Genomic DNA, 9,894 nt, shown 5'->3' with positions numbered 1-9,894 from the left:
GTTTGTTTTATGTTGTCAATCCTATTAAACTGACCTTTGAAGTTCAACTAATAGTGATAGCCCTATGAAGACATTCATTTTATAGTGTAAGAGCTTTGTCTGTTAACCCTTTAATTGTGATCCCCACTGCACATGTTGGAGCTAAGCCATGTAGCTTAGAAATTATAAAATGGTGACAGTTTGAATGTAGCTATAGTTGGAGGTATTCTTCACTCGTAAACCGGGTCAATACAGGATTAATACAGTTGCATGGCAAATGAGTTTAAAAACAACCTTATTTGAGATATTTCATGACTTAAAGTCAGTGAATAACTTTTTGACATGGTGCGAAGACGGGGATCAAACATGTTGTTATAATGGTTGCACACACAGGTAATATTCTTTATTGGCTTATGTACTTCAATTTAATCAGTGTGTGGTCATCAGGTACTTACATAAATGTTTTTTTGACATAAAAAAGTTTGAGTTGGTAAATGGCACATATATCTACTTTTTAGGAGTTTGCTGCAACAACCCTTATATACAGTCACTATAGCAACAACACAGAGTATTTGAATATTTAAAGGTACAGTTCACACCAAAAATTAAATTACACATATTTATCCTCTTACCACAAGTGCTATTTATGTATCTTGATTGTTTTTGGTGTGATATATATATATATATAGTCACTTTATATTTTAGACTGTACAATACTGATTCAGGAACAGAAAAAATAAATAAAAAATTTGACATCATATTAAGGACCTTATAACCTTGATTTTTTTAAACAATCTATTTTAATTCATTGTATGAAACGTTTATGTGTCATGACTGACAATACATGTCTGTTGCTGTTTTCGTTCATTCACAAAAAAAAAAAAGGCGAAAGGAGGTGACGTAGTAACAGTGGTGGTTTTTGAGCGCTTTTGTCCCACTGTGCTTGCCATAGTTTGGCTGCACTCTGGATCGTCTTCTGCACACAAATGATTTCGTCGTATATAATTTATGTCAGTCACACTCTGCTTGTCCGCTTCCTTGCAACACAACTTGTTTCCTGACACTAGTGAGAGAAATGTTAAATAACAGCTTTGATCGACGCTGAACTGCTCGATAGACTGAGTGTAAGTGATTTTCTGTTAGCTGTTTGTAGCCATAGTTTGCAGTAGCAGGCACAACTTGATATGGGTCTGCTGTCTAACTCAACAGTAGCTGTGCTCCTCCTCACATGTTTGTACATCAACCACTTGTGCATCCACCAGACCAGACTGGTTAGATCAGACTCTGCAAGGCACAATAACACTAAAGCACATGCAAGACTTGGTATTAATCCAACAAAACTGCAGAATAATACAGTGGAAACAAGGGGAGTCCTCACAGAAAGCTCGAAAGAGACTGATATTTCCAGAGATGATAAATGCACCGTGTCCCCAGAGAGCCGGTTTGATTGTGCCAGGGACAGGCTTCTGAGCCAGGGAGAGTGTGAGGAGAGGGGGTGCTGCTATGCCCCTCTGCCTGACTCTGCAGGACCACCTTGGTGCTTCTACCCCAGTTTGTACCCTGGCTACAAAATGGGTCCCCTCACTCCCACCATGCGAGGCAAGGAGGCCACCCTGAGCCGAGCCACCAGCTCACATCTCCCCAGAGAAATCTCCACGCTACACCTAGAAGTCACAGAAGAGACTGCAGGCTGCTTTCATCTCACTGTGAGTACCACGGTGTGCACAAGGTCCCATTTGAATTCCCTGTTGATGTGCATGTTAAGTATGTAGTTTGAGTGGGAAATGTATTGAAAGAGTAAAATGTGTATTTCCATGATAACATTGAGGTTGTTAAAAACATTTAAGAGGAAAGCAGATTGTGTGAGCTGTGTGATTTGGTAGGATGGGGAAAGTGAGTCCCGTTTTATTTTGTCTTGTAAATACTATGAGGATTTAGGATAGTTCATTTTTTTTATGAAATGGCACTTAACGAAACTCTGGAATATGGTGTAAAGATAATTAAACATTGCATTGTCTCAAAAGCCAAGAAAAGAAGGCACGATGGACTATTTAGTTAGTATTTACTTGTAATTTGTAGTAAAAATGTTGTCAGCTTTTTATTTTATTTTATTTTATATTTTGTTGTAGCTAATGAATGTCTTGTTTGAAAGTTTTGTTTGAAAATACATTTGCAGCACTCTGAATCTGGCTTATAAGGATTTTTGGTATACTGTAAGCTGATGCAGGCTGGGCATTGTCGTGAATAACTCAATATTAAAAACTTCCTTTATTCCTTCATATGTATGAAATCAAGAGATAAGACCTTCTGTTATTCTATACACATGGGTTCATTACTGTATGCTGGTAAAAACTAGACTGACACTTATTTTCTCTCCAGTTAAAGGACCCATCGTCTCAGCGATATGAAGTCAAACTTCCAGCTGGTGTTCCTCAGAGCAAAGCTGATGCTCAGGATGCCCTCTATTCCACTGAATACCAGTCGGACCCATTTGGCTTCATAGTGCGGCGCAAATCCAATGGAAGGGTGATGTGAGTAGCTCTGTACAGTTGTTTTTACAATTACAATTATATAAATGACATCATAGAAACGGTCTGTGTAGTCATACTTGTGTCTATCCTTATTAACAAGTGAGATAGGGCCTGCTCCTGCTGTATCTACTTGCAGTGTGTTCACTCCTTCATACAATCCATTTTACACAGTGTTTTCTTATCATTTTACGTCCACAATGTATATTTATATGCCTGTAATATTTAACATTTGTAATATTTGTAATGCATATATATAAATACACTTCTCTTAAAATGAATGAGAAGGTGGAGGCCACATTAATATACATATATATATTAATGTTAATATATATATAGAGAGAGAGAAAGAGAGAGTACAAAACTTTGATCAATTTTGTACTTTATTTTACTAATTTTACTTAATCTTTTTAGTACATTTGTATATTGTATTTAGCTTTATAAACAGTATATTTTCTAATATTTATTTACACTGGGGCCACTTTTATTAGCAACACGTGCAAAATCTAATGTGGTCGAATCCAACAGCTCTTCCTGTACGAATATAATAATATTCCATTTTGATTGACACTATCAGAAAGGTATTAATTAAACTATGTAGTTATTATTGAGGTTGTGGTTTGCAGCAGTGCTGTACTGGATTGAATTATATTATAATGTGTTTGCATTACATCGTGTACAGGTAGATGAAACTCACTAAATTTCTCTTGTTCTCTGTGTCCTGCCTGTCCAGCATGAATACCACAGTCGCTCCTCTGCTGTTCGCTGACCAGTACCTGCAGCTGTCCACCGCGCTGGCATCCTCCCTCGTGTCTGGTCTCGGGGAGCATTACACCTCCCTCCTGCTGGACCTGAACTGGACTTCTCTGACTCTGTGGAACAGAGACATGGCGCCTCATGTGAGTCTTTTGCAGATAAGGGGTCACAAGAAAAATCTGAAGGTTCAAAAGATAATTAACAAGATCTGAAACAGGAAAAAAAAGATATTCCTGCTGCACAAATAGTTAATTTTTCTCTAATGTAGTCTCACCTCTTCCAGTCTCCAAAACACCCTAAACCTACACTTCTGAAAAATCAGAGCAGGGGACATCTTTCTTTGGTTGAATTGCCCACAATGATACGAGATTGCAAGTAGTCAGTGATGTCCATTATGTAAAATATAATAATCCTCTTTTTTTAAATCATAGCACATTAAAACTAAGATTTAAAACCTTTAAATAAAGTTGTATGCAGGCGTTTGTAATTTCCTGCCTCTCTCCGAATGTGTGTTCAAGTTGTAAATGTTGCCACTTGTCTCTCTCTGCAGGCTGATGCTAACCTCTATGGCTCCCACCCATTCTACATAGTACAGGAGGAGGATGGCTTGGCACATGGAGTTTTCCTTCTCAACAGCAATGCCATCGGTACCAAGCTATCCTTTCCAATAAGACACACACAGAACCCCAACTTCTTTTTCTTGCATGTGAGAATACTAATTGTTGCTGAATATATTTCCAAATGTCCGTGCAGAAGTGATGTTGCAGCCGACCCCGGCTCTCACCTGGGTGGCTATCGGAGGAATCCTGGACCTCTACGTTTTCTTGGGTCCTGACCCTCAAAGTGTTATACGACAGTACCTTCAGGTCATTGGTATGTCTTTTCAGTGTTGACATTCAGTAACACATCTTCAGGAAGCATGAGAAATATATATATGTATATATATATAGATGTGTAGTTTTTAAGTGGAAACCTGTGAATCCTTGTCTACGTCATATTTAAAGAAGCCCTAAGGTAACCTGATAAAGAGTTGATTTGAGTTGAGTTGTTTTTGTGTTTCCCTTGTGCAATTTCTTTACCCCCAGGCTATCCTATGATGCCTCCCTATTGGTCATTGGGTTTTCATCTGTGTCGCTGGGGTTACACAACCACTATTACTACCCGACATGTGGCACAACGCATGCACAATGCAGCATTTCCCATGGTAAATGAAGTACTCACAAAGCTCCTTTTAAAATGGAAGTGAATATTACAGCCCCCGTTTTTTCCTACATATGTGCATTTATTATGTACAAAGTTTTGTGGATCTGTGAAAATTGTCAGTAATAATTTAAACACAAGTCGAATCAACACTTAATAACACACGATAGTTTGTTGTGACACCCTCAGATACTTTAAGTTATCATCAGTATTGCACAATACTGACATCAAATTGAGATTATTCTGGGTTTTTTTCATCACCAGGATGTGCAGTGGAATGATCTGGACTATGCAAATAAGGGCAGGGTATTCACCTTTGACCCCTGGCGATTTGGGGACCTCCCAGAGATGGTGGAGGAATTCCATGAAAGAGGCCTGAAGTACATCCTGATCCTGGTGTGACATCTTTTAGTTTTAAAAGACCTCACAAACTGCTGATGCTGAATTAATAATTTAACATTTCATTCAAAAAGTAAAAAAAACACATGCATGAATTGTTTAAATAGTTTTTAGTATTGTGTAGTTCTTTAAATGAGCACAAGTAATCATTGACCATTACGATGTTTTTCCAGTAGATGGCAGCAAAACGTCCTTAACTTGCCCTCCTGGTTTGTGTCTAAGGACCCGGGGATCAGCAGCACCAGCCCCCCTGGGACTTATTCGCCCTTTGATGATGGACTGAAACGAGACGTCTTCATTAAAAATGCCACAGGACACATCCTGATAGGGAAGGTTAGACTTCTTTTTTTTTTTTTTCTAGGGATGTATGCTTTTCTTTTTCATTGTGATGTTTGATGTCATACACATATAAACACTGTGTATCTAGGTTTGGCCGGGCCCAACTGCCTTCCCCGACTTCACCAACCCAGAGACCAGGCGCTGGTGGGAGGACTGCATCAGAGATTTTCATTCTAAAGTTCCTGTGGATGGTCTGTGGATTGTGAGTATTCAAACACAGAGCCCAGGTTATAAAGACACAGATACTATCACTTAGACATAAGACCTCAGGTATTTCAGGTTTTTTTGTTCTGAGATCTGTGCATGACTGGTTGTATTTAGTTTGTGTGCACCTTTAAAACCCACATAAAGAATAACTTATCCTCTATTGCTAATCTCCCATTCACCCCCCAGGATATGAATGAACCAGCCAGTTTTGTGCAGGGCTCAGTGGAGGGCTGTCCTGACAGTGATCTTGAGAACCCGCCCTACACACCCAGTAAGTCTATTGGATCAGTGTTGCACATTACTAGCATTTAAAGGCATACAAACGTTATTGGTTTTACATTTGTAGTCAGTTTATATGTTGAAGTACATATATGGAAATTGTATAAGATACTAAGTAAATGACTATAGATGCGTAACTGATCTGTTCATTGCTATAAATGTTGCATTCATTTGTAACCTTTGTGTGTCTCTGACTGTCTAACAGGGGTGGTTGGGGGCCAGCTGAACTCGGGAACTCTTTGTATGTCGGCTCAGCAGAAGCTGTCCACCCACTACAACCTGCACAATATGTACGGACTGACTGAAGCCTATGCCACGCACAGGTTAGACCATGCCGCGATGCAGATGCAGATGCAGTTTGCAGAGCTAGCTTTGTGGGAACTTAGTTATTTCACTGTAAGTAGCTGAATAAAATAAGTTAATACCAGCAAGTAGCAATCAATTGACAGGAAAGCAATGCATTTTTTTTACATTCTAGTCTAGTTTAAAGGTGGATCAACAATGTGTCGTATGAACAAAACATAGTAGTGGTACTAAGTAGTGGTATAACTTATTCAAATTTCAATTCCTCTTGCATGGTTGCTAGTGTACTGTGTAAATGAAACAACAGAAAAACTGAGTTTTTCTTTGGCTTTTATTTTTTTTAATTGTATACTGCATTCATCCCGGTGTTGGTTGCCATCTTCAGTGCTCTCATGAAGGTACGAGGGAAGAGACCCTTCGTCCTGTCTCGCTCCTCCTTCCCCGGCATCGGACGCTTCTCTGGAGTTTGGACAGGAGACGTCAGGAGCGACTGGGAGCAGCTTCGATACTCCATCCCCGGTGAGGAGATGTCTGAGGGGTCATTACACTGTGCTTTTATGATGATCAAGCATTGTCACGCAAAACAACAATTGAATAAACGTGATTATTCAGTGGGATAATGGCTTGAGATGGCTCTAGTTTAACTTATCTGTATGTGGTAGAATAAAGAAAAATATATCTCTTTTTAAGTGGCCAGAGAACATTTGATGGTTTTAAACTGACCTTTTGCACCTGTCCCCCCTGCAGCGGTGCTGCAATTCGGCCTGTTCGGCGTGCCCCTCGCGGGGGCGGACATCTGTGGCTTTGGAGGGAACACCACCGAGGAGCTGTGTGTACGATGGATGCAGCTTGGGGCCTTCTACCCGTTTATGAGAAACCACAATGACAAACCAAACGCTGTGAGACAGAGATTTTGTTAATTCATGTGCATTTTTTTACAAGTTAAAGCAGTGTTTTAGGACGTCAGGGTCCGTCCTGTATGTTTTTTCCACTGCCTCTAGAGCAGTCCATCTGTTTCATGTATTATGAATAGAGGTAACTCTATATCGTGTCATTGTCTGCGTGTTTCTGTGTGTCCCCTCAGCCTCAGGAGCCCTATGTATTTGGGCAGAAGGCCCAAGCAGCCATGAGGAGTGCGTTGAACCTTCGTTACTCCCTTCTTCCTTTCCTCTACACACTCTTCCACCATGCACACACTTCTGCTGCCACCGTGGCCAGGCCTCTCTTTATGGAGTATGTGTCCTCTCTATCCTCATTGTCCTATGTAAATTAAAAGGCCGAGACCACATGCTTCTATTTTTATGACATAGACTTTTTCTGCTCCTTGTCTATCCGTCCTTCTTAGGTTTCCCACTGACGCTAACTGTCAGGCCATAGACCGACAGTTCCTGTGGGGGAGTTCACTCCTCATCAGCCCGGTCTTAGAGCAAGGGGTGGTAGAGCTGGCTGCTTACCTGCCCTCTGGCACTTGGTACAGCCTGCACAATGTGAGCCAAACTCCAATCTATTATTGTTTGTTTACTGCTAAAGGTAGCCATGTTTAAGGCTTTTTGTAAGTGTCCACCTGTTTCTGTTTGAGGTCTGTTCATTTGTGTTTTGCTCACTAGGGTCAACCTTTCTACAGTAAGGGTCAGTACCTGCTCCTGCCAGCACCTCTGGACACCATCAACCTCCATGTGAGGGAAGGACATATTATCCCCCAGCAGGTGGGTGTCTGCTGCCAACACGCAGCTCATGTTACTGACCTTAACACTCTCTGTTTGATTTTTAGTTCAGTGGGAGACAACATGTGGTAGATGAATTATTGATTAAATATTTCAGGGTTGGAAAAATCCACAATGCACAATTTAAACTTCGGAAACAAGTACCCAGAATTCCTATTATAATTGCTCCTTCTATTTAGCTGAGACTGGTGTAAAGTATAATAACTTTTTTCAAACACAATTGTTACCTCTTTATCTACGCAGAAACCTTAGTTTTCAGTAAAATTGATGTGACATTCACGTGTATGATTAAATGTTGTATCAGGTCTTTTTGAACTATAACTATCATGACATCCTGACTGATGTCTTAAAGCTGAAAACTAGTCGAAACACTTCAGGGAGTAGAGTGCATTTCGTATAATTTCATCATGTTTTCTTTGATGTGCCTGTGAAGGAGCCTGCTTTGACAACCGCCGTCTCGCGCAGAAACCCTTTCTTCCTGACCGTGGCACTGTCAGCAGGCGGCTGGGCCCGGGGCGACCTGTTCTGGGATGACGGGGACACACTTAACACTTTCGAAATGGGAAATTATTGTTACGTTATCTTCACCGCTGCATTTCGTATAATTTCATCATGTTTTCTTTGATGTGCCTGTGAAGGAGCCTGCTTTGACAACCGCCGTCTCGCGCAGAAACCCTTTCTTCCTGACCGTGGCACTGTCAGCAGGCGGCTGGGCCCGGGGCGACCTGTTCTGGGATGACGGGGACACACTTAACACTTTCGAAATGGGAAATTATTGTTACGTTATCTTCACCGCTGGGCAGGTAGGAAAAGAGACAAGTGATATTTGCATTGGGAAAGCTGCAGAGACAATGTTTTGCTTTTAACTGCAATACTTTTCTTTTCTTTTCTGAATGATGAAATTCTGTTTAAATGCTTGAAACCCTTTAACTTGACCTGATAAATTCAGACAAAACCCCTCTTGATGTTCCCGTAATGTCATCTTCAGTCTCAGGTGGTGGGTGATCCTCTCAGGCTGAATGGGGCCCTGGATGGTCTGGTGCTCGGGGGGCTGCAGGTGTTCGGGGTTCCCTCACCACCACTATATGTATTAGCCAATGGGGACAGAGTCAGGGATTTCACGTACCGCAGTGACACCAAGGTGAGATCTGTGTGACTCAGCTCTGCTTCCTCTGGAGTTTATCGGAAAGATAATGATGTCATTCTGCAGATAAGTGTCTGTATGTCTCCTCCTGTGTATTAAATGTATTTGTGTTTGTCCTCCCTTTTTACTCATCATGTTTTTCAGCCATTTGTCTTTGTGTCAAAGAATATAACCATTGAGTCGAACTTTGTTTGTGTCTTTCTCCCACCGCAGGTTTTGACAGTGACCAGCATTGCTTTGCCCATGTCAGAGGTGTTTACAGTCCAATGGGCTCTCTGATGCAGCCTTTGCATTTACTGCTGTAAAGATCAGCTGCACTTTTCTGCACTCACACCAGCTGATTTCTTTGAGCCATGTCAACCATCCTGGAGCTTGAGATGCACGTTATGCTTGCGTTGCCTCTTTTTTCCAAATGAAATGCTCTGTAATTAGCATGTTTTTAAAAACAAAGGGAGCCATTATCTTTACTTATCTCAATTTCTTGCAAGGTCGTTTTTGCTGCTAACTGCTACACCGAATCAAGACCATGTGATGCTTTGTAAATGTATATAACTTCTGAGACTGTTTATACTTCTTTGTATTTTTCTAAAATCGTGTTTATATGTTATTGTTACTGAAGTGCATTATAAAAATAAATGTATCTACAGGGCTGAATGTGAGAAATAATCAGAAGGTTTCATTTGCTTATTGTTTACTGATATTCTCCTAAGATGTTGAATAAACTGTTTCATACTGTCTCTGAAATGAGATCCACAAAACCAGTTTGAGCCATTGCTTTTTCTCAACATAATACAACATGAAAGTGCAGTAGCATTTGCATATACCACCATAATTGTACATGATTTATTGAATATACAGTACCAGTCAAAAGTTTGGACACACCTTCTCATTCAATGGTTATTTTTTATATTTTTCTACATTGTAGATTAATATTGAAGACATCCGAACTATGAAGGAACACATATGGAATTATGTGGTAAACAAACAAATGCTCAACAAACCAGAATATATAAAATAAAATGTATATTTTAGATTC

General features: G+C 40.3%; 1 protein-coding gene across 2 annotated transcripts; it reads left to right on the top strand.

Moving 5' to 3' along the window:
• Positions 1–765: 765 nt before the first annotated feature.
• Positions 766–9,607, top strand: gaa (alpha glucosidase). 2 transcript variants are annotated; one of them, XM_054607152.1, is made up of 19 exons: positions 767–1,685; positions 2,359–2,510; positions 3,241–3,406; positions 3,814–3,910; positions 4,017–4,136; positions 4,349–4,467; positions 4,728–4,859; positions 5,085–5,195; positions 5,290–5,403; positions 5,595–5,679; positions 5,893–6,010; positions 6,376–6,509; positions 6,738–6,889; positions 7,075–7,223; positions 7,336–7,477; positions 7,598–7,696; positions 8,353–8,517; positions 8,703–8,855; positions 9,072–9,607. In XM_054607152.1, exons 1-19 carry the CDS (start codon positions 1,164–1,166, stop codon positions 9,135–9,137), a joined length of 2,796 nt encoding a protein of 931 aa, XP_054463127.1. In that variant the 5' UTR covers positions 767–1,163; the 3' UTR covers positions 9,138–9,607. The 2 variants fall into 2 exon arrangements, with proteins under 2 accessions (XP_054463128.1, XP_054463127.1); XM_054607153.1 differs by lacking the exons at positions 8,353–8,517; positions 8,703–8,855; positions 9,072–9,607 and adding an exon at positions 8,180–8,301 and having other exon boundaries at positions 766–1,685.
• The last annotated feature ends 287 nt before the right edge of the window (positions 9,608–9,894 follow it).

This window comes from Anoplopoma fimbria, chromosome 11 (assembly GCF_027596085.1).
Source record: "Anoplopoma fimbria isolate UVic2021 breed Golden Eagle Sablefish chromosome 11, Afim_UVic_2022, whole genome shotgun sequence".
NCBI classification, from domain to species: Eukaryota; Metazoa; Chordata; class Actinopteri; order Perciformes; family Anoplopomatidae; genus Anoplopoma; species Anoplopoma fimbria.
Note: the sequence above shows the minus strand (reverse complement) of the source record. Positions and strands in the feature narration are given on the sequence as shown.